Source organism: Mesoplodon bidens, assembly GCF_964165515.1.
Source record: "Mesoplodon bidens genome assembly, chromosome: 20".
Lineage (NCBI taxonomy): Eukaryota > Metazoa > Chordata > Mammalia > Artiodactyla > Ziphiidae > Mesoplodon > Mesoplodon bidens.
The window spans coordinates 9,163,604-9,189,415 of NC_138181.1; the positions used below are offsets into that span (position 1 = coordinate 9,163,604).

At 37.7% G+C, this 25,812-nt stretch overlaps 1 protein-coding gene across 1 annotated transcript in view; it reads left to right on the forward strand.

The window, feature by feature from the left end:
- The window catches only part of KAT6A (lysine acetyltransferase 6A), a 108,934-nt gene that overhangs the window by 77,608 nt on the left and 5,514 nt on the right, over positions 1-25,812 (forward strand). The window contains exons 9-15 of the mRNA XM_081221089.1: positions 4,670-4,785; positions 14,904-15,045; positions 16,536-16,697; positions 17,708-17,801; positions 20,300-20,531; positions 21,244-21,499; positions 22,676-23,293. Of these exons, the coding sequence (XP_081077215.1) occupies positions 4,670-4,785; positions 14,904-15,045; positions 16,536-16,697; positions 17,708-17,801; positions 20,300-20,531; positions 21,244-21,499; positions 22,676-23,293 (1,620 nt within the window). The remainder of the gene's footprint in view (positions 1-4,669; positions 4,786-14,903; positions 15,046-16,535; positions 16,698-17,707; positions 17,802-20,299; positions 20,532-21,243; positions 21,500-22,675; positions 23,294-25,812) is intronic.

The window sequence follows — 25,812 nt, forward strand, 5'->3', positions numbered from 1 at the left end:
AGTTAAGGATATATGTAAAGATGAGGTACAGTAAAAGACCTTGGAATCTAAGCTGGATAAGGAGAAAAGGAAAGTCTAAGTCCCCATTTCTCCCTCCCCCAGCCCCTGGCAACCACCATTCTACTTTCTGTCTATGAATTTAACTACTCTAGGTAGACCTCACATGAGTGCAATCGTAAAATATTTGTCCTTTTGTGTTGGCTTTATTTTACTTAGCATAATGTCTTCAAGGTTCATCCATGTTGTAATATGTGTCAGGATTTTCTTGCTTTTTAAAGTCTAAATAGTATTCCATTGTGTGTTTGTACCACATCTTTTTTATCCCTTTATCCGTCAGTGGACACTTGGGTTGCTTCTGCCTTTTCGACTTATGAATAATGCTGCTATGAACATGGTGTACAAATAATTGTTTGAGTCCTAGCTTTCAATTCTTTTGGCTGTATTCCCAGAAGTGCAGTTGCTGGTTCATATGATGATTCTGTGTTTAATTTTTTGAGGAACTGCCATACTGTTTTTTCCCCGCAGTGGCTGTACCATTTTGCATTCCCACCAGCAATGCTCGAGGGTTTCCAGTTTCTCCAGATGCTCGCCAACAGTTGTTATTTTCTGGTGTTTTGTTTTGTTTTTTATAGTAGCAATCCTAATGGGTGTGAAGTGGTATCTCATTGTGGTTTACATTTGCATTTCCCTGATGATTAGTGATGTCGAACATCTTTTCATGTACATATTGGCCATGTGTATGTATATCTTTTTTAGAGAATGAAAAAAAATTATAACTCATTTTATAGTAAGATCTTAGTCACCCTAATTCAATTGTTGGCAAAACATGATCTGAACTGAGTTTAGACTATATATATTCTTTACTTATCCCATTTAATGTGACTATTCATGTGCTTTGCTAAAGAAATATTAATGTATCTGATTATGGAGCATTGTCGCAAATCCTACTGAGGCTGTTGATTTAAGATACATATAGGTCCTGTAGTACTTCTCTAACATGAGAAAAATTCAGTATTCTGACGTACATTCTGTTCCAAGGGTTTTGGATAAGAGACTGTGGACGTGTAGTAACTTCATTTCTTTGGAAGACTAAGTTCCAGTTCAAAGAAACGTACACACAAACTTTTGGAATTCAGACATTAGTTAGTTGAGGGCTACCCATACTTTCTATCTCACCTTGTACCCGGTTGGTTCTTTTCTGTCTCTGTGCTTCACTCTTCATATTCCTGTACTGGAGTTCTTTCCCTCTTAACTTCTCTGGTCCTTGGCTTCTCCCCACTCCCCCATCTATAAAGCAGGCGTGTTGCTTCCTACTTTGGGGACTGGACTGTGGGGAATAAATGAGATGACAGTGTGGGGTGCAGAGCCTGCACAGTAGGAGCCCCACACGTGCTGAGGCTCTTCACCCCATAAGGTCATGCTCTCTCCACTTGGCAGCATGTGAACTCATTCTTATGTATCTCTTTCATCAGGTAACTTTTAATCCCTAAGGAACAGAGTTATTTTTTAATCATAGTTTTTATGGGGAAATGTTCAAATGCCAGAAAGACCTGCCCTCTCCCCACATTTCACATCTCGCACTGAGACTAAGGGTGCGGCGCTACCCTCCACTCCCACCCCAAAATGGCACTTCGCACAGGGAATGGGAAAGGAAGGTCCGGCAGAGGGAGGGAGCAGGGCTCTATCTACATCCGTTGTAACTTTCGTTCTGTACTGGCTCTAGACGTGGGGGTCTCTGTGTGCAAGAGTGGTCTCTGTATTGGAAAACATATATTAGTCATTTGACAGAAGTGGAGTTTTTGCAGAAGAGTAGCAGCCTTTTCTCATAAATTGCTGGTAATAAAAGTTTCATTATCTAGAATAGGTATATTTAAAGCTACCTTTTGATTTAGCCCAATTACTAGTGCATTTAGTGCCCCCCTTACTTTCTTAGATTAAAAAGTCCATTCTGGCCCAGAATATATGTTACGTTTTAAAGATTTTGGCATATTCAAATGAGAAGGAGGGCACAGAGCGGCAGAACCTGAGTTAAAAGTTTAAAACAATGTTGTGCCCTTGATTATATTAGATATCTGCTACTTTGAAAGCTGCATGTTTAATGAAATTTTGACTGAAATTTAAAAATAAAATGATTTAGGAAAGATAACCTTGTAATTCAGATTTGACAATTTGAATTTGGCAAGGACTAGGTTAATGAGTGGTATGGATGCAGCTGTTTCTTCCTCACTGCACAGAGCCTTTGCTAATTTCCAGACCTTGGTAAAGGGAAACACACTGGCTCAGAGGCTTCTTTCCCAAGGGAGCTGCAGGTCGAGGAGCCCTGTGGCTGTGCGCATCTCACAGTGCAGGAAGGCGAGGGCTGCGAAGGCAGAGGAGGTCTGCTCTGAGTCTGGTTTTACATAGACTCTCCTAGTGGCGGCGATGTGCAGACAGTTGTACTGGGGCTGAGTATCCACTGTTGCGTTGGGCATCCACCTGGAGGAGCGCTGGGCGGCGATGGGGAAGCTCTCACACAGCAGGCGGCGCCGCAGCAGGTGCACAGTCTCACTTTTCATGCTTCCTGCTTGATCCTTGGCTCAGGAAGTTAGATTTGGTTTCTGATATTGGTTATTCTGATATTTTCTATACTACTATTCTTGTTGTTTTGAGCTGTGAAGATAGGCTAAAAGATACTACTTTATGAATTAGAATACATGATTCTGGAATGTAGTTTAAAGAACAGTGTGTTTAAAACCTTTTGCAGAGTTCTATTTTGGTTTTCAGACATGAAAAAAATCTTATTTTAACCCTGTCTTGTGTTTTTCTTTTTGATTTTTGCCTTTGGAAGAGCCTCAGTACTCCTTGGTGTCATAACACAGTTTATCCACCTAATAGATGTTTGTCTTTTGTTTTGAGGTGTCTGAGGAAGAGGTGAGGTTTCACCTGGCTGTGTTCCAGCATGAAACCTGAGATAAGTCCCTTGGCCTTTTATAAAGGGAGTGGTTAGAAAGACCAGAGAGAGTTGTCAAATGAGTTGTGGTGAAAAGGCTTCTTCCTTAAATGAATTTATATGAAAAGTGAATAAAAACCTCTGATTTTTTTTAGTTTTGTTAGAAGGGGTGTGTGTGTGTGTGTATGTATGTGTGTGTGTGTGTTTGTCACGAGCTCCAACAAGAGACTTCAGTAATCTCTCAGTGGTTTTTAAAGCATAAAGCTGAAGGAGAATTTTGGTTGCTCGTTTGAAGAGTTATTAATACTCGTGTTTGATTAGGCTGAATTCTAGCTCCTTTTTTTAAAAAAAGTCAGTTAATGTTTATAGAATATCCATAACAAATACACATGCATATATATTATATGTTATATGCATAACACACAGGGGCATACCTTGTTTTATTGCACTTCACTTTATTGTGCTTCACAGATAGTTAGGTTTTTACAGATTGAAGGCTGTGGCAGCTCTGAGTTGAGCAAGTGTATCAGCACCACTTTTCCAGCAGCATTTGTTCACTTTGTGGCTCTGTCACATTTTGGTAATTTTTGCAATATTTCAGACTTTCTCATTATTATTATATTTGTTCTCGTGATCTGTTATGGTGACTTGCTGAAGGCTCAGATAATGGTTAGCATTTTTTAGCAGTAAAGTATTTTTAATTAAGTTACGTCCATTGGTTTTTTTAGACATAATGCTATTGCAAACTTAATAGACTAGAGTGTAGTGTAAATAACTTTTATATGCACTGGGAGACCAAAAAATTCGTGTGACTTGCGATATTCACTTTGTGGCTGTGGTCTGGAGCCGAATCCACAGTATCTCCGAGGTATGCCTATATACATGTATACATATATGAATCTTGCTATATTGGGTGCAGGGCAAATCAAATCCCCCTTGAATTTAAGGTTCTAAAACCTGATCCTTGTAGTCATTAGCAGTGGCTTATATTTGAGCTGCTGCTGTGGAAGTCCTCAACGCTTTACAAGTTATTCTTTATTTAAGATAGTGTAGTTCAGGTTATTGCAGGGATGGGGGTATAGAAATTATCTTAATTATAAACAGAAGATAGATAAAAAGGGATAAAAGTATGTGTTTAACAGAGTATTACTTTCTTTGGTTAAACCTATGAAAAGCCACTAAGAAGGGAATTTTAGGGGCAGTGTAAAATGAAGACTCTTACTTGTTTTGTCATGTTCCTTAATATCTGTTTTCACAAACTGGAGGATGATTCCTTTCTGTACATGCTCACATGTTGAGTAGGTGGTTGCCGTTGCTGTCAGTTGGGACACTATACATGTGATCTCGGCCAGTGGGCAGCAGGCACTCCTCCCCACCCCTGACTTTATATCCCCAAGTGCCAGCAGGGTCTGTTTAACAACTAAGTGATTAAGGAGTGAGCTTAGTTGAGGATATTCACAGTATTATTAAATGGGGAAACTTCAGTGTCACCAACTACATTTGGTTCTAAGAGATGTATTAGCATTTTTATTCTTCATTTGGATGCTCTATTTAAAGGATAATACAGCTTATTTCAAAACTTAATAGCTTGTTCCTGGCTTTTTAACTTTTCCTGTGGAATCCTGAGAAGGCGACACTTAGATTCAGATGGGGTTTTTTCTGTTTTGTTGGTTTTGTTATCTGTCTCAGTGTATTTAATGTAGCTAACTTGTGTAATTAATGTATTTTCTCACTGCACAGAAAGTTGGAGTGACCGGTCCCCCTGACCCACAAGTCCGCTGTCCCTCTGTTATTGAGTTTGGGAAGTATGAGATCCACACCTGGTACTCTTCTCCATACCCTCAAGAATACTCAAGGTATGTCTTAAGAGACCGTTTACCTTCTGTTCTTAGATCCATAGAACTTCAGCACTAGAAGGGATCTTGGAGACACTGTGGTGCAGTTCATGTTTTTACATTTGAAAAAACTGGTTGGTTTTAAATGTCCATAAGAGCAGCATACTTTGGCAGCCACTTAATCTCAGTTGGCTGTATGTTTTCTTTGCTGTAACCTTTCCAAAAGCTGTTACTTAAGATTGGAAACCCGACACATAGTCAGAATGAAAGGGGAACATTTTTTGTTTATGAGAAATTTGCCTTCATACCTCACACTAAGAATTTTTTTTAAAGGGAGATTCTTATTTTTAACTATAAATAAAGTTTCACTGAGTAGCCTTTTATTTAAATTTTTATAATTTGACAAACTTAGTAAATAATTTGTTTTCCCAGGAGTAATTGGACAAATATTACATATAAATGGCTTGGGTTTCTAGATATAAAAATTGGTCAGTCACCAGCTTTTTGGGGTAAGGCAGCATGCCAGATTTGTTTCATGACTCAACTCTGACATTTATAAGCTACGTAACCTTAGGAGTTACCCAGCTACTTGGTACCTCAGTTTCCTCATCCGTAAAATAGAGATAACAGTAGTTCTTACTTCATGAGGTTTATTGTGAACATTAAATGAGTTGAAATATGTAAATCACTTCAAAATGGTGAGTGCCCAGTAATGTCAGTTATTATTACTTTTTTCTTTTAGGGTTGAAATGAAAAGAGTTAAAGTAAAATTTGGTCAAACAATTAAATACTGGCCTACCATTTGAAGTACAGCAGTCATATTAATTCTTTCTTTAATCCATAAGCTACTATGCCTCAGTTTCCCATTTAGCAGAGTGTTGTAAGGAATAATAAATTACGGTGCTCTGTGGGTTAAACACGTATTCAGAGTACTCATTATATAACTTCTTACCTACCTAGTAACATGGTTTGTCTAAAATGTTAGCCAAAATAATTACACTGACAGTGATTTATTTAGTGCTTTATAGTATACACAGTGCTTTAATATGGGTTATTTCGAAGAAGCTGGGAATAGGCCAGTATAATTTGTTAAAAAACTAGAACTCAGTATTTTTTTAAACTTTCTCTTTCCATGTAACTTAATAACTTGCTTGTCTGGTTTCCAAGTCTAACAGAAATAGAAAAATAAGAATGAGAATGTTGTTACAGACCTAGACCTCAGTGACCAAAAGAAAAAGAGAGAGAGAGAGAGAAAGCAAAACTCCAGGAAACTAACATAAAGCTCATGAAACACAGCAAACTGAGACCCATTTAATGTAGGGTCAGTTAGCCCCAGACTCTGTGGTGGATCTTTAAGGCAGCATTCTGTTTATTTCATGGAAGAACAACAATCTGAGTTTGTTAAAAAGATTAAATTATATTTATATATTACTTTATGTATATATGTTAAAAGAGGGAAGGAAATTCCTCAACTACCTACAGAACACAGGTATTCAGTGCAATTTCCTCCTCAGGAGTTCTGGGTAGCCAGGATATTGTATGATCAAGAACAACAAAGTTGAGGAATTAATTCCTTCATTAAAATAAATTATTTTAATAAATAAATTATTATTTAAAGTAATAGTAATTTAAAATAAATTATTGCCATTTTTAAGTGAGCTGTCCAAATCACAAGAGTGCTTCACTTAGAAAAGAAAGCTTGTTCAACACATGTGTCACCTGTTCCAGGGATTGTAGTGCAGAGATTGGAACCACAGGCACCTTCTCTCTTCCCCTCAAGGGGAGGAGAGGAACTCCATGTACTAAGGAATGGAGATAGAGAGAAGATGAGAATGGACCCAACCATGAGGCTGTTGATTTTAAGATATTAAGCCTCATCAAAAATGTGCTTTTTGTTCTGATGAGGTTGTCACTAGAACGTGACTTCTTAATCAGCTTTGACAGGATTAGTTGTCAGTGAAAGAATGAACAAACATTGCCAGCAGAAAAATAAATAACCAAAAAAGTATAATAGGAATTGTAATAGAAAGCAGCAGTAGGGTAAGAACTGTAAAATTCATCAACTTTCTTAAGTAGAATTTTAGACATTTTCTATTCATTTCCTTATCCACCATTGTGGAGGGTTCCCTGAACTTTGCTTCAGAAAATATTCTGTAATTTAATAAGCTCTTTAGTATCTATAATTGTGATCTTTTTCTATCCATAATTTTAAGTACATTGTTAGAAAACCACATATATCTATTTAAAATGAGTTTAGGTTTGTTTCACTTCTGAGTTCTTTTAAACTTGAGTTGACTATAATGTTTAGAGATCTTATGTTTTCCAGATAATAAACCTGTATTTTTACTTTGTTAATGACTGTTATTCTCTGCTAAATTACTTCAAATTATTTTCTTGTTAAATGTTTTAAACACTTAAAAAAAATTCCAAATCCTAAAGCATGCAAAATAGGACAATTGGAGCAAAAACAAAAACGATCACAGGAGGAAAAATCTTTTGGGAAGTGGGATTATGCATTGTCTCCCATAATATTCAGATATTTGTGTGTGTAGTGTATGTTAAGTAATCTTGCATCCATGACTTAAAAAAAAAAACAAAGCAAAATGAAACAACAGCAATGAAGCAATAATGCTGCTTCATTTGGAGCAGTATGATTAAGTCTCAGTTGTTGAAAAATAGAAACCAGGGTTTTAACCCTAGGTTTCTCCAACAGGGCCATGTTATGCACACACATGATAGACAGGTCCATAGAGGGCCCTGCTCTACCTTTAAAAACATGACATTGATGGGCTAGAGGCAAGAGGAACTGTGATCATGGGATAGCCTCTACTCCTGAGCTGCTTAGAGCCTAGCTTCTTAATGACCTCTTTGCTGCAAGATCATATTAAGATCCTAAGAAGGCAGATTCCCACATTATTGAGTAGCTTAAGAACCTTGCTCTACCTTTTGATCCTGTTCCTGACTTGATTTGATGCGTAGATTATGTACAGCCCCAGTTACTAAAGAACAGCATCCTTGAAGTCCTTGCATGACCATTAAATGATGATGTAAAATGGGTGAAAGGAGAATAAAAATATTCATAGTATTAGTTATAAATAATAGCAGCTATGGTTACCATTCACTGAGCTTGCTACTGGACTGAACATCTCTGGAATAATTCTGTGAGGTGGATATTGCTTTCTTCGTTTTACAGCCTAGGGCCCAGCAAACATATTCAAGACCATACAGTTTATAAGTGGCAGAACCAGGATTTAATCCCACTCTTCTCTTACCATATAGCCATAACCTTTAACCTCTGTGCTTCACTACTCCATATAGCATTGATACCTAGATTGATCTTAGATGACTTGTACCGTAGTCTTTGACTTAAGTAGTAGTTGATACAATTTGTATTAAAATTTTCCTACAAGTTGAACTGTTAGAAAAGTCACACAAACTGCTACTATCTTGGGCAATGTTCAAAAGCCAAGAAGGTATTGTAGGAATTTCTAGGAAGAATATTTGCATCATCCTAGATGTAAGGGAAACAATAAGCTGCAGCCCAGTCCTGACTTCATAGACTGTGGTGTCCATGTAATGGGTGCTTGAAAATAAATGTCAAGTATGGGGGCTATACCCCATGATGCAGCTAATCACAGTGACCATACACCAACTTGATAGTCAAGGCCGAGGTGCTCTCAGGAAGAAGATGACAGAAAGCAGCACCCAGCAGTATTCTTTAGGGCAGGGAGTATTCATAATCTTAATAACTGCATTTCATTTCATGTGATCTAGTGTTTTTCCTATATGATAATATCTTTTCAATCAGAGAACTGCAGCTGTTTGTACTATTACTAGAAGAAATATTTTGGTTTTTTCCTGGAGTTTTATTGGATGATTCCCTTTAGACTAACAGTGTCATCCCAGTAGGCTTGGTTTTAATAAAGTAAGAGGCTTTTAAAATACAAAGGATCATAAGAGACTATGACAAACAACTGTATGCCAATCAAATGGACAACCTAGAAAAAATGGAAAAATTCCTAGAAATTTACACTCTCCCAAGGCTGAAGCAGGAAGAAATAGAAGATATGAACAAACCAATTCCCAGTAATGAAATTGAATCAGTAATAAAACAACTCCCAATAAACAAAACCCCAAGACCAGATGGCTTAATAGATGAATTCTACCAAACATTTAGTGAAGAGTTAACACCTGTCCTTCTCAAACTACTCCAAAAAACTGCAGAGGAAAGAATGGTTCTGAACTCATTCTATGAGGCCAGCATCACCCTGATACCAAAACCAGATAAAAATACCACAAGAAAAGAAAATTACAGGCCAATATCACTGATGAACATAGATACAAAAATCCTCAACAAAATACTAGCAAACCAAATACAATACATTAAAATGATCATAAACAATGATTGTAAGCAATAATCAAGGGAGATTTATCCCAGGGATTCAGAGATTTTTCAGTATCTGCAAATCAGTTGGTGTGATATATACCACATTAGCAAATTGAAGAAGAAAAACGATATAATCATCTCAGATGCAGAAAAAGCTTCTGACAAAATTCAACATCCATTTATGATAAAAACTCTCCAGAAAGTGGGCATAGAAGGAACATACCTCAACATAATAAAGGCCATATATGATAAGCCCACAGCTAATTTCATACTCAGTTATGGAAAGCCAAAGCATTTCCTCTCAGATCACAAGACAAGGGTGCCCACTCACCACTTTTATTCAACAGAGTGTTGGAAGTCCAAGCTGCAGCAGTCAGACAAGCAAAAGAAATAAAAGGAATCCCAATTGGAAAGGAAGAATTAAAACTGTCACTGTTTGCAGATAACATGATACTATACATAGAAAATCCTAAAGATGCCACAAAAAACTTCTAGAGCTCATCAATGAATTTGGTAAAGTTGCAGGATACAAAATTAATATACAGAAATTTGTTGCCTTTCTGTACACTAACAGTGAACTATCAGAAAGAGAAATTAAGGAAACAATCCCATTTACAGTCGCATCGAAAAGAATAAAATACCTAGGAATAAACCTACCTAAGGAGGTAAAAGACATGTACTCAGAAAACTATTAAGACATTGACGAAAGCAATTGAAGATGACACAAACAAATGGAACGATATATACTGTGTTCATGGATTAGAAGAATTATTATTGTTAAAAATGACCATATTACGCCAGGCAATCTACCGATTCAGTGCAGTCCCTATCAAATTACGAATGGCATTTTTCATAGAACTGGAACAAAAATTTTAAAATTTGTGTAGAAACACAAAAGATCCTGAATAGCTAAAACAATCTTGAGAAAGTAAAACAGAGCTGGAGGCATCACGCTCCCTGACTTCAGACTATACTACAAAGCTACAGTAATCAAAACAGTATGGTACTGGCACAAAAACAGACACACAGATCAGTGGAACAGGATAGAAAGCCCAGAAATAAACCCACACACTTATGGTCAGTTAATCTATGACAAAGCAAGAATGTACAATGGGGAAAAGGCAGTCTCTTCAGTAAATGATTGTGGGATGACTGGACAGCTACATGCAACAGAATGAAACTAGACAATTTTCTTAAGCCAGGTACAAAAATAAACTCAAAATGGTTTAAAGACCTAAAGATAAGACCTGAAACCGTAAAACTTCCAGAAGAAAATATAGGTGGAACACTCTTTGACATAAATCACAGCAGTTTTGGGGGGGGGATCTGTCTCCTAAAGCAAAGGAAGCAAAAGCAAAAATAAACAGATGAAACCTAATTAAACTTAAAAGCTTTTGCCCAGCAAAGGAAACCACTGACAAAATGAAAAGACAACCTACTGAATGGGAGAAAATAATTGCAAATGATATGACCAATAAGAGGTTAATATCCAAAATATATAAACAGCTCATACAACTCAACATCAAACAAACAAAAAAACCCCCAAAACCAAGCTGACTAAAAAATGGGCAGAAGACCTGAATAGATATTTTTCCAAAGAAGACATGCAGATGGCCAACAGGCATGTGAAAAGATGCTTAACATTGTTAATCATTAGAGAAATGCAAATTAAAACCACAATGAGATATTACCTCATGCCTGTCAGAATGGCTATCGTCAAAAAATCTACAAATAACAAATGTTGGCGAGGATGTGGAGGATAGAGAACCATTGTACACTGTTGGTGGGAATTTAAATTGGTGCAGTTACTGTGCAGAACAGTATGGAGGTTCCTCAAAAAACTAAAAAGAGAACTACCATATGATCCAACAATTCCACTTCTGGGTATATATCCACAGAAAACAAAAACATTAAAGCAAAAAGATATATGCACCTCAATGTTCATAGCAGCATTGTTTACAGTAGCGAAGACATAGAAGCAGCCTAAGTGTCCATCAACAAATGAATGGATAAAGAAGATGTTATGTATATATAACATTTTTTATGTATGTATGTGTGTGTGTATATGTATATATGTACATATAACAAAGGAATACCACTCAGCCATAAAAAAGAACGAAATGCCATTTGCAGCAACATGGATGGACTTGGAGGGTATTATGCTTAGTAAATAAGTCAGACAAAGAAAAATACTATATGATATCACTTATGTGTAGAATCTAAAAAATAAACTAGTGGATGTAACAAAAAAGAAATAGACACACAGACACAGGGAACAAACTAGTGGTTACCAGTGGGAAGAGGGAAGGGGGAGGGGCAAGATAGTGGTGCAGATGAAGAGGTGCAAACTACTATGTATAAAATAAATAAGCTAATGACATATTTTATAGCACAGGGAACATAGCCAATATTTTAATAATAACTGTAAATGGAGTATAACTTCTAAAAATTGTGAATCACAATGTTGTACACCTGGGACTTATTGTACATCAACCATACCTCAATAAAAAAAAGAAAAATAAGTAGGAGGCTTTAAGAATGTTTTCAGCAGGAACTGATTTAGAATAAACTAGATCATATTATGCTTGCTTCTGTTTTATTAGTTTTCATGTAATAAGGCCCAGTGAAGTTTTTAAAAAAAATAATCAGTAAAATGCCATACATCTTGCTATTCCAAGTAAACAGCTTGAAGTTGGCATTTGTCATTATTGTAACCTGGAAAAGTCACTGGTTCTTTCTCTCTTCCCTTCCTCTCCCTCCTCTCCCCCCTTCCCTTCCCCCTCCCCTCCCTTCTCTTCCCTCCCTCCCTCCATCTCTCTGTCTCTTACTTTCTTTCTTATTTCAAAAAGCTCAGAATTTTGTTTAGGTTTTTTAGATTCACATTTGTAGGAAATATTTATTTGTAATATTTAGCTGTCACACTGAACCTACACTCAAGGATTCTTTATCTTCATGTTGCAACAAGTTAAAATTGGTCATTGAGAATTTGTTTATTTATTTTATTAAAGTATAGTTGATTTACAATATTGTATTAGTTTCAGGTGTACAGCAAAGTGATTCTGTTATATATATTTATATATATTATAAATAATTTGATATATATTAGATTATTTTCCATTATATCAATAGGTTATTACAAGATAATGAATATAGTTCCCTGTGCTACAGAGTAGATTCTTGTTGCTTATCTATTTTATGTATAGTTTATATCTCTTAATCCCATATTCCTAATTTATCCCTTCCACCCTCCCTTTCCCCTTCGGTAACCATAAGTTTGTTTTCTGTGTTTGTGAGTCTGTTTCTGTTTTGTATGTAGATTCATTTGTATTCATTTTTAGACTCCACATATAAGTGATACCATAAAGTATTTGTCTTTCCCTGTCTGACTTCACTTAGTATGATATTCTCTAGGTCCATGCATGTTGCTGCAGATGACAATAGTTCGTTCTTCTTCATGGCTGAGTAATATTCCGTTGCATGTATATGGGTGTATATGTATATGTACCACATCTTCTGGTGATGTGCACTTGGGTTACTTGCATGTCTGGGCTATTGTAAATAGTGCTGCTGTGAACATTGAGGTTCATGTATCTTTTCAAAGAGCTTTTGTCTTCTCTAGATATAGCTCATTGAGAATTTAGAACAAGTAAAGAATAGGTAAGTAGGAGAGTAGTTGCAGGGAGGAGGATGCCATTAGGTACATTTATAGGGAGAACCTCATTCTTCCACCTTCCTTTGAAGAAGAAATTGTTCAAAATCCAAGATATTCAGGAAGACAGGCTGGCAGTTGTGGGTCAGCTTTGAGACTCAGTTAATACATTTAGTGCCCACATTAGATGATGAAGTATTCAACTGGGGCCATTTCATTTTGAGGTTTTTTCAGTTCTGGTGGGAAAGAAGGAAAAAGCTGTTTATCCTGCTGTCATTCCTTCTCTGAGTAGTTTGAGGCAACATGCAAGGGAAGTAAGCAGAGTGGCCTAGGAAGCCTTTCTTTTCTGTGCTCTTGGCTTCTGCTTTTATTTGTAATGTCAGTCATTATTTGTTTCACTCAGTACTTTATTTTGGAATGGCTTATTTTTGTACTAATGATATAATTTCGGGTTGTTTGAGTTTGACTAATACTAGATATTATTTTTGTGTTACATATTGTAGACATTTAGAAATATTATATACCACAGCAGTTCCATGGAAGCTTTTAGTGTGCTGAATGGCAGTTTTAAAAATAAGATGTGGGATTGTAGAGAAGGAATTCATACACATTGTGAATCCCCAAGGGAGAAGAAAAAATTAATCACATGCCTTTTCCCACTTTACTTGAGCATGAAACACTTAAGTGTATACAGAACTAGTGTTCCATAATACACCTGGGAAAGGCTTTAGTTGAATGTTAGATGTTTTCAGATAAATATGCTTCAAAAGCTGCTTCTAAAGTAGAACTTGAAAAAATAGTTATGGTCTTCACACGTTAACAAAGCAAACATTTTTGTACATTAATCTACTTTTTTTTAAATTCCAGATTAATCTTTTTAAAGCATAGCTATCTAAACTGATGGCGACACTAAATTAATGAGGTTTTTTGGTTTTTTAAAAATTTCCTTCAGCCTCAGTACTTATTTATATGAGGGAAGATACCATATTTTATTTGGATTATATTTTTTGTCATATCATCCAGTATTTTCACATATGCAGTTTTCATTGTAGGATCAGATCTGAGCTTACCAAGGTGTGCTTACCAGTTTTGGACACAGTTCAGGATGCAGGGAAGCCTCTGTGCTGAGGATACATGGGGTGTATATTTTATAATAGAGAGCCATCAGGAGTCTTCTCAATTCAGACTAAAACACATATAAAAGCCACTGGGTTTTAGTTTAGGTTATGTTCCTTCTGTTACTTTATGAACTGATCTCATCACTTTGTTGCCTAGCTCCTCATAAAAGGGACATTATATGGAAGAAATCCTGTTAAACTACGGCTAAAATAGAAAGACTGTTGAATAAATATAAATGATATGACTATAACAGAGAATATGTGAATGAATAAATTGAAATTTTATTTCACCTTGAAAAATAGACTTTTGAGTTGCAGGATTTAATGTGATATTTAACTAGAGAGGAAGCCAGAATTTCAGGGGTGGAAGGAAGGAGGTAGTGTAGTATGTCCTAACTTGAAAAAAACATATTATAATTTTATACTTAAAAAGATATATAAAATCTGCTTTTATAATACCTACTATATGTCCATCTTACTCAGCACTCTGTACCTAGTATACCTAGCACAGGAGCCTGATAGTATTCAATAAATCATTTTCTGAAATTAATGAGTGAATGACCAAATAAAGGAAGAAAGAATATATAGCATAACAAAATCTTCTTCACTTACTGGTGTGTTCTCAAGGTAGACTTGACTTTTTACTTACTGGAGATTATCACGGAGTAGAGAAGGTGAGATGTTCACGTCTGTCCCGTGGATAACTTAAAAAGACTGCAAAGTATTAGTCTAATAGGAGGAGCACTGAATTGGGTGAATTGATTCTCACCCCTGCCTTCTTGCCGTTAATTAGTTGGATCCTGTTATTCAACTTAGTTTTATCTTTAGTTTTAGTTTTTCCTTTTTTTCATTTGGTTAATGGGGATAATGATACATTCTTTACCTTTTTACCTGGGTAGTAATGAGAATCAGAAAAGAATAGTGATGAAAGTTTAAAGTCTTATAAAATATAAAGCCCTCTTATTTGTGTAATTATTTTTTACAGGCTGCCTAAGTTGTATCTCTGTGAATTCTGTCTAAAATATATGAAAAGTAGAACTATTCTACAGCAGCACATGAAGAAATGTGGTTGGTTCCATCCTCCTGCTAATGAGATTTATAGAAAGAATAACATTTCTGTCTTTGAGGTAAAGTAGAAGATGTTTAGTAGTTGTCTTCCTACCCATTTCAAGTACAGTGCCACCTGTACTTTAATTGCACAACTTGATTTTTTTTTTGGAAATGTTATTTTACTGTTGTTCATTCACTACTGAGTCAGTAGTTCAGCTGTATGAGGGAGAAGCAGAATTAGGCCAATCTAAGTGGTACCCAGTTCACAAGCTTGATCTCTGAATAAACTATTCTGTATTTCATTGAATCAAAGACATCAGTTGTAATATATCTTATTTTATGTACCACTGAGAAGGTAAAGGTACTGCTAATTATGATCAAACTCCATTCGATTATTAAATGCCAACAGATTTTACTTATGTTTAGATGTGATAAGATTGTGTCTTAGAATCTATGAAATATGACACTTAAATGAAAAGATTTCTACTGCTCTATTTAAAGGAATGTTGTGTAGAGGTATGTGTAATAGCTGTATATTGAATAAATCTTAATATATTTCCTGACTGCATCATGGTTGTATGACTCACGCTACATCCGTGATTCTGTGTTGTTAGTAGTGGTTTTTAATTTCTTGATCTCAGTTCTGTGGTTTAATTGCCAAGTATTAATTGAGTACCTGCCATGTGCTCAGTTCTGTTAATTACTATGATGATAGAATTTCAGATTGTCAGGAACTATTCCATCCCTCACTTTCCTCATCTTCCCAAAGCCTTTATTTTAGGTGAGGAATAGAGGAGCTCTTGACCTCGTGGGGAGGGAAAGGGTGTGGTGTACAATAAATACTTAAATTGCTAAAGAAATTGCAGTCTTGAAATGTCAACTGGTCTTTGGGTCTGATGTAGGCAATTGTTGGCATTTTCATAAAAGAGCTGGCTCCAGCAATGCCAAGAATTGCAGGGGTATTGGGAGCATATAGCCTAGTCCTCCTGATCTTGGCCAACTGGAGTCCAAGAAATACCTCACTTGCCAGGTTGCTGCCTAGGGAACCTGCTTGGTGCTTCTGACAATAGATAATAATCCCTTGAGTAGCTTTATTTGGGGGAAATCTCATCATGGCAGTCAGATTACATTGCTTCTAGCTGCTGGCACAGATTAAACTATAGTTTTACCTTGCTTATATGTATTTTAGAAGAGAGGTTGCATTTAGATCTTTTGTTGAATTAAATACTTGAAAAAATACATCAGATCAGCTTGCCATCTGAAGGATTCCTGTAGTCAATCTTGTTATAAAAGCAAAAAGTGCTATTTTTAAAACTGGCCATCACCTCCTTGTCTAGACTTTTCATGCTTTGTTGAAGTGCAGTGTTTTATATATTTAGTTGTCTTAAAATAGCAGGCACTGTACTCTGCCATTTCAAAGGACAGCTTCCAGGTCCATTTTGTTCTGATAGCTGCCAGCTCCTCTTAGGCTGGACTGTGGGTACCCACAGATGCTTGTTTCTGATGTGTGTTATTCTAGAACTAAAGAGACACCCTGCTGACCATTTTGTCTATTTTTTTCCTCTAGGTTGATGGGAATGTGAGTACCATTTATTGTCAGAACCTGTGTCTCTTGGCAAAATTGTTTCTTGACCACAAAACACTCTATTATGACGTGGAGCCATTTCTTTTTTATGTACTAACCCAGAATGATGTCAAGGGCTGCCACCTTGTTGGCTATTTTTCTAAAGTAAGTATATCAGCTTAAATTTTTTTTGAATTTGTATGGAAATCTGAAACGATCTTTGCTGGTTCTCACTAGGAGACACTACAGGATGCAGCACCTCTGGGTTCCATCTGGCTTTCTGGAAAGGGAAACAGAAGGAACATTGAGAAACTTACCTGGTACCAGCAGGTGCCTAGTAATGTTCAACAGACTGTAGTCTGCTGGGAACATGAACTGCTTACCCAGAGGGAGAGCTTCTATGACTTCTACTCCCATGGTGATGATAGATAGAACTCGTGAAATAAACAGAGTCATTACCTCTCTGAGTTCTTTCTCATTTTAAATCTCTTCCTAATTTGCATTTTAGGCATAGACGTAAGAATTTTTAGGAAGCCATTTTTATTAAAGGGTATTTTCTCTCCTTCAATTTTTCATTCTCTTGGGGAGAAAAAAAAGTTTATTTTGTAGTCAAACAATGTAAAAGATGTACTTTCATTTAAGCAAGCCCATGGTAAAATCTAAGTGTATAAAGATAGTTAAGTGAAAAGTCCTAGTTCTGTTATTAGGCTGTTTCAATAGTTAAATATAATTTTAAATATATTGCTTGATTTATAAAAGTGTATTTATACCCACCCTATGTAGCACCAAAAAGGGAAATAAAAGAAACTTTGGTGATGAATCATCCCACTTCTAGGGTGCCACACTGACACACCATTTGTAGCTTTGCAGATCCGTTGGGACTCGGATTCCTCTGCTCACCTCAGGCATTGACATACTGTTTTTGAGTTGCACTTGGTGTTGGGTGGCATCATTCCATTTTATATTTTTATTCTCCTGGTATGGTTGCTTTGTGGGTAATGGCAGTGACTTAACCGTGTCCTTTCTCCTCCCAGAGGGGTGTTTTTCTCTTGATGTGCATTGTTACTCCCAAAGGACCAGGGCTGTGGTTTTGACTATTGGTCTTTGTTTCTTAAAAATTAGCATCAGTGTTTAGTCTTACCAGCCAAAAACTTGGCTTTTGTTTTCTCCACCAGGAAAAGCACTGCCAACAGAAGTACAACGTTTCCTGTATAATGATTCTTCCCCAGTACCAACGCAAGGGCTATGGCAGGTTTCTCATCGATTTCAGTAAGGATTATAGTAACATAATTGCTCATTGTCTCTTCCTGTGGAGAGAGAGATAGTGTGTATGTGTGTGTGTGTGTGTGTGTGTGTGTGTGTTTAAAGATTTGCAGATGATTTATTGGTTGCTTGTATCTTTTGTCATATTGCTGAGTGGAACTTTTCTTTTTCTTTAAAATTAAGGGTACTTTAATTAATTAATTTATTTATTTATTTTTGGCTGTGTTGGGTCTTTGTTTCTGTGCAAGGACTTTCTCTAGTTGTGGCAAGTGGGGGCCACTCTTCATCGTGGTGCGCGAGCCTCTCACTATCACGGCCTTTCTTGTTGCGGAGCACAGGCTCCAGACGCGCAGGCTCAGTAGTTGTGGCTCACGGGCCTAGTTGCTCCACGGCATGTGGGATCTTCCCAGACCAGGGCTCGAACCCGTGTCCCCTGCATTAGCAGGCAGATTCTCAATGACTGTGCCACCAGGGAAGCCCTGCTGAGTGGAACTTTAAAGCCTAAGGCCATGAACATTTTTTTTCTTTTGGTTGCATGTGAATATTTCAAAAATAGCTAATATTGGATATGAGCTTCTGTGTGATCTATAGCAAATAGTTTTAATTTGCAGCTATTAATTTACAACAGAACTTAGTTCTGTTTTATGCAGTTAATTCTCACAACAATATTAAAAACACTGTAGAACTACTTAAATTAGTACAAATAAAGAAGTGCAGCACCTGCCCTCTTTTTATTACCCAGTTATCTGAGAAAATGGGTGTCTGCATCATTTTTTTAGTTACAGGCTCTACCTAGTGGTTAAAAATATGCTATGCACCTTTAAAAATTTTAGAAGTAAATGATACAGTGAAAAATTTGAGTTAAAATTGAAAGCTAACAGTTCTAAAAAAAGGTTATTGTGGAACTTGCAATTTGTTGTTTTTTAAAAAAATATAAATTTATTTATTTATTTTTGGCTGTGTTTGTTGGGTCTTCGTCGCTGCGCGCAGGCTTTCTCCTAGTTGCAGTGAGCGGGGGCTAGTCTTCGTTGCGGTGCGCGGGCTTCTCATTGCGGTGGCTTCTCTTGTTGTGGAGCATGGGCTCTAGGTGCGTGGGCTTCAGTAGTTGTGGCACATGGGCTCAGTAGTTGTGGCGCATGGGCTTCAGTAGTTGTGGCACATGGGCTCAGTAGTTGTGGCGCATGGGCTTAGTTGCTCTGCGGCATGTGGGATCTTCCCGGACCAGGGCTCAAACCTGTGTCCCCTGCGTTGGCAGGCGGATTCTTAACCACTGCGCCACCAGGGAAGCCCTGCATTTTGTTTTATACATTGATAATCTTGCTTAGAAAGTAAATGTATGTTTGAGGTAAATTTTATATTGATTATAAAATAGTGGTATTTGAGGGCATATTTTCCCTCAGATAATTGCTAAAAATAATATTTAAAGGAATAATATTTAAATAATAATAATATTTAAATAATATTTAAAGAAGTAACGGTTAAACTAAGGATTTTGATACAGGAAATTCTTCTAAATATCAGATGATTACATCACTAGTATTAATTCTCATGCAGACCAATGAAGCTTATTCACTGTGCTCCTGACTATATTTTATTGGAAGTATGTGCCATTGGTTATTTTTTACATTTTCTTGGTGTTTTTTTTCCGAGTAATAGTAGAGGGTAAAACTCAGATTATTTCCTTTAATATCAGTATATTGTTTTGAAATAGGACTCATGATTGGACATGTACGCCATTAAGTAGCAAAGTTAGGGGAAAATATTTTATTATGCATTGGTCATTTTTTTGAGATATACAAATAATTGTATGATTACAGTATTTATTTTAATGCAATGTATTTTCCCACATTACCATTCTTAGAGTGATTTCCCTTAGAATTTATGCCTTTCTTTTCCTGTTCTTGAGACTCACGCACTGGACAAGAGGACAAAGTAATACCACCACCATGCACAGTGACACTCGCACACTGACATTCTTGCTCACCAGGAATTAGGGTGATAGGTAATTGTGAGGAGAGCTTTGGTTGAAGTGAGAAATCGTCATCTAAATCACTCACAGAAGAACTGCAATCTTCATAGATAGGGTTATGTAAAAACTAAAGGCATTCTTTTGTATTGTGCAATTCGTGTAAATCTGTTGCCATCTAGCGGTTGAAATAAAACATGCAAGGGTGGTTTCCCCTCCTTGTACATTGAATAAAAAGCATTCTTGCCTATTAATGTGAAGTTCTGATTTTTAACAGTTTGAATATTCTAACAGTGTGATTTATATTAACTGTAGACAAAGTAATACTAACTTAATGTTCAGTGTATACAGATTATGTTATCTTCCTGCAAATTTGTTTTCAAGTGGTTTTGTAATTTTGTTCTTTTGCTTGAAGGAATTTACTTTTGAAATTGTAGCCTATGATACTTGGATTGATTGTGGAAGAGGGGCTTGTTATTTTTGTAAACTGCCCTCTTTTAGGCTCTCTGACACATCTGTGATTTGGGGGTTTCTTTAGGTTATTTGTTATCAAAGCGTGAAGGCCAAGCGGGGTCTCCAGAGAAACCGTTATCCGACCTCGGTCGTCTCTCCTACATGGCTTATTGGAAAAGTGTCATATTGGAGTGCCTTTATCACCAAAATGACAAGCAGATCAGCATCAAGAAGTTAAGTAAGTTGACTGGAATCTGCCCTCAAGACATTACTTCCACACTCCACCACCTGCGAATGCTGGACTTCCGGAGTGACCAGTGAGTATCACATCCCTTTGTGTAACCTTTGAAAGATAATTAGGTGGAAGGTTTTGGATCGGACAGCCCAATTGTCAATTAAAGGACGTAAACTAATACGAATGGTGTACTTGGTGATACTGAGACATCATTTTCCTTTCTGTATTTTATACTGTTGACCATATTTTTTTTTAACTTCTTTTCTGGTCTTCCTTCTAACTTTTGGACCTAAGCTACTGAATCTTTTATTTTATTTATTGGGAGCTCCTTCACCATACAAGAAGTAACAACTGTGGAAATAGTGTCAAATAAAATACACTCTTGATTAATTTCCATACAAATGGGACAAAAGAAATACAGGTCAAAGGAAGGACAGCTTACCCTTTTCTAGTGTGGTTGAGAAAAGGTCACAAAGAAAGGAGGCATTTGGGCTAGAAAGATGGAGAGTAAAAGGGTACAGGAGAGTAAAAGATAGAGTACAGGAGAGTAGCAGAAGTTTCAGAGGTGGGAAGTGTGAGAACGGGAAGTGGCTGAGACAACCTCATCCCTCGCTCTAGTTGAGTGTGAAGTGTTTGTCCAGTTCATATTCTGAGCCATCTCAGTGGTGGTGTCTTCCCAGGCAGGCTTTTTGTGAAGCATTTATCTCCAGGGCTTTCTGAGGGTGTAGCTCCATATTCATTGTTTGGTACTCCTTGTGCGTCGTTGATTGCTATAAACTTTCCTCTGGTTTCAGATTTGTGATTATCCGCCGGGAAAAACTTATCCAAGATCACATGGCAAAGCTTCAGCTGAATCTGCGGCCCGTGGATGTAGATCCAGAGTGTTTGCGCTGGACTCCTGTCATAGTCTCCAATTCCGTCATCTCGGAGGAGGAGGAGGAGGAGGAGGAGGAAGAGGAGGAGGAGGAGGAGGAAGAAGAGGAGGAGGAGGAGGAAGAGGAAGGAGAACAGGAAGAGCCTCAGAGCCAGGAAGGAGAATTAGAGCTGAGTGTAAGGGCACGAATGGTCCCTGTTGTTGGGGATACAAGAGCATATTTTGGTTTTCATGAGTGTTTGTGATGTACCTATAATGATATCTTAAACTGTTTAACACCATAAATTCACATTAGAGTTTCTGAGTTTATTTAAGTGATAGAAATTTCAGGAAGACTGGGTTTTGTTTACTTCTTTCTATATTTTTAAGCCTTGTATCATTAGGAAACCTTTAAATTTGTTATAATATGTTACTTATGAGTAAATATTTCTTATCACAGTGCCAATAAGCAGCTAAATTTGAAGCTGTATAGGAATTGAGGAATCTGAATTGAATCTAAATCTGACCATTGTTTAAAATAAAATGAAGATCCATTTTCCTTAAAACATTAAGGAAATAAACAGATGCGTGTTTTCTAATAGAGCACCAAATAGTTCGGTGTCTCTAGCCATTAAAGGGTTAATGAGGGACTGTACTACATCATTTTCAATATTTTTCTTCATGTGATGTGTACTTGTCTCTGTTCTATTCTTTAAAGCAGTGCTTTTCATCCTTTAAAAATCTGTGTCCTCCTTTGATAAACATAAAGTTTCATGCCCCTGTTTAGTGTAATTTTCAAAATAAAATAAAATATTCAGAATAAAATAAGTCAAAATAATTACAGAAATTTTCTTTCATTTTTTGAGCATCCTCTTTCTCTTGCCCATGCCCCAGAGTCCTTCTCCTCTGTTTATAAATTTCTGTTTCTGAGAAATTTCATAAACTATCTCATTTAACATTTACTAGATTATAAGAATAATAATATTCACTTTGTTTATTGAATATGGTATTGTATAGCAGTTAAGAGCACTGACTCTTGGATCAGACTGTCTGGGTTTATATCCCAGCTTCTTCATTTGCCATTGCATGACCTGGGGCAAGTTACTTACATTTTTTGTGCCTCAGTTACGTCATTTGTAAAATGGGGATATAATAATAATAATACTTCATGTAATTGGTGTGAATTATACCCATATAGCATTTAAAACAGTGCCTAACACATAACATATTTATGTTAGCCATTAAGTAATTAATAACTTTCTCTTTAAAGCTCTGTTTTCTTTTTTTTATCTCAGTATTTAAAAGGTCAGAATAGGAGATATAACCAAATAAGACTGAAAATTAACCACCATGGCTTTATTTTCTAAAATTAGGTGGGGAAGTCTGCATCTCGTGAGAACAAAGAACAAGATTCTTATGCTTCGGTAGAAAGTGAAAAGAAACCAGAAGTTACGGCACCAGCCAGTTCTGCGCGTTTGAACAAACAGCTCCTTCCCCGTGACAGTCTTCCTGCCAATAATCAGCCATCGCGGAGAGGCCGCTGGAGGAGGAAGAACAGAAAAGCCCAGGAGCGCTTTGGTGATGAGGATTCGAAACTGCTTTTGGAAGAGACATCAGCTCCTGCGGAGCAGTATGGAGACTGTGAGGACACATCAGAAACCTGCCAAGAACAGTACCCGGAAAGCCAGGAGCAGCCGGCAGCCTCGCAGGAGCAGCAGAGCCAGGACGGGAAGCCAGATGGTCCCAAAAGAAGACCGAGTGAGGGGCTCGAGCTCTGGCGAGGACCGCTCAAGAGAAGCCCCGAGCCTCTGAAGTGTGGGCCGCCAGAAAGCCACGACAGGCTGCCCCGTCGCTACAGTGAAGGTCGCTACAGCGATGGGGACAGGGCCCTCCTGCGGGGCTGCAGCGAGAGCAGTGAGGAGGAAGGGGAGCCCGAGAGCCCGCGGTCCAGCTCGCCTCCGGTCCTCACCAAGCCCACGCTGAAGCGGAAGGTGGGGCCCGTCTCTGTGCTGTCCTGGAGTTAATCCATAGTGTGTTAGCCTTTCCGCTTCAAGCCTCAGTATGTTGTAGCATATGATGTTCTCGGTGAACATTTGAAATGTGCACATGACTTCTTTGGTTCATGGGAGTTCACTTAGAAGTCATAAACTTATTTAAGGGCTGACAGACTGTTTTCAGCTTGCTGGTTTGATTTCAAAGTATGACTTTTCAGGGATTTAAAAAAAAACGTACAGGGACTTCCCTGGTGGTCCAGTGGTTAAGACACTGCGCTTCCACCGCAGGGGGCACGGGTTTGATTCGTGGTTGGGGAACTAAGATCCCGCATGCCACGTAGTGTGGCCAAACACAAACAAACAAAACGTACAGATTAGAAATGCTTCTGTTAGAAAAGGAGGGGAAACCACTACACAGTTCGATGGAAAGTGGACGTAACGGTGCCCTGTATTGCGATGCTCCGAGTGAAGCCGTTCTTCTCACCCCAGGCGGTGCTGTCTCCCCGTCCTCGGTCCTCCCTTCTCGCTCTCCTCTCCAACCCTCCAGGGGTTTGACTTAACTTTGTTTTAAAAGTATTTTCTAAACTATATTTCATCATCTTGCAAAGGTTGAATGATAACCAGATCGTTAGTAAACACTGTGTGATGATGACAGTGAATTCTGTTCATCTGTATACCAGAAATCTCCCAGGCTATGGAGTGAGCTCCAAACATTGCTGCACACCAGCCAGACAGAAGTGTGTCAGCTCTCTGGATGAGCCATTCTGTGCTAGTGAGGTGACGGCTTTCATCCAGAGCAATAAAATCGTTCTCTTCCCTAGCAGAACCTTAAAAAAAAAGAAGATAGGGCTGTTTACTAAAGAAGGAGCTTTCCATTGTAGAACAGTTTTAGATTTACAAATTTATTGCAAAGAAAGTACAAAGAGTTCCTATATTCCCCAGTTTCCCCTGTTATTAACCTTTTACCTTGGTATGGTACATTTGTCACAAATAGTGAACCAGTACTGACGCATTTTTAGCTAGAGTCCATACTTCATTCAGCTTTCCTCTGTTTTCCCTAATGTCCTCTCCTGCCCCAGCACACCATCTTACGTTTAGTCGTCATGTCTCTTTAGGCCCCCTTATTGGTGGCAGTTTCTCAGACTACTTGTTTTTGAAGGCCTTGCCAGGTTTGAGGAGTGCTGGCTAGATTTTGTAGAATGCCCCTTATGATAGTAAAATGGGGTGATGTGTTTTGGCGAAGAAGGCCCCAGAGGTAAAGTGCCGTTCTCATCACATCATGTAAGGGTATCTGCCGTCAGTCCGTACCGATTACCAAATACCAGGGTATCTGCTGTCAGTGTGACTTCTCACTGTTCACGTCCACGTTAACCCCGGTCGCCTGGCTCCAGGTATCAGGTTTGTCAGGTTTCTCTACTGTAAAGTTACTCCTTTTTTCAAACTCTTTTCCATACTGTATTCTTTGAAAGGAAGTTACTGCCTACAGCCCACACTTAAGATACAGGGAGTTAGGCTCTACTGCCTAAGAGCAGAATATCGTGTTAATTATTTGGAATTCTGCTTGGGAGATTTATCCATTTTTCCCCATCTATTTCTTGATTCAAGCATTTATTTATGTCAGTATGGACTCATAGATATTTACTTTATACTTCAAGTTATAATCCAGTTCTACCACCTTACTAATTTGATGCTCAAATTGTTCCAGCCTTGGCTGTGAGGAGTTCTTTCAGGTTTGCTCCTGTGTCTCTTCAACATACGTACCCTCAACATTGTGAAGTTTTTTTGGTTTGTTTTGTTTTGAGCACTTCGTTATATTCTGGTTCTACAAAATGTTCCAGGTTCATCTTGTGTATTTCATGCCCCAGTCCTAGGATCAGCCATTTCTCCTCAGAGCAAGTCCATGTTTAACCTAGTTTGAAAATTGTCTTCTCAACTAGAAAACTAGTAAATTTGAAGTGGAGAAAAAATGATTAACCTGCTGTTCGTTACGTGATCATGAAGAATATATCTTTGCCATCCTAGACTTATATTGCCTTTTTATAAAATAAAATTGTGCTATTTCCCTGTGTAAAAAGAGAATATTATAACAGGCAGTGAGATCATGTACAGGATACTTTTGAAGTTTTTGAAGAGATTCGCTTGACTAGGAGTCAGAAACTGTTTTACAGCCATTTCTGTACTGACTGGATATGACCTTAAAGCAAGTCCTGTAACTTCTCTGGCCTCTCTAGAATGAGGGGATTGAATTAGATCAGTTTTGGTGATACAGTGTTATTTTGTGATATCTTTCATGTGATTCAAGGTGTTAGATCAACCCTAGTACAAAACTGTACCTAATGTACCAGGTCCCAATAACAGAGTTCTTTTACTTCTGAATGCTCACGGCCACCAAGGAGACCTGTACGGATTTCCAGGCTCCACTGTAACTCTTTGTGGATAGCAGCCTTCCTGGTGGTTCTGCTGACCTGCGCAGTGGAGCTGTGAGACGAAGAGTGTTTTATTTCTTTTTTTCTTTT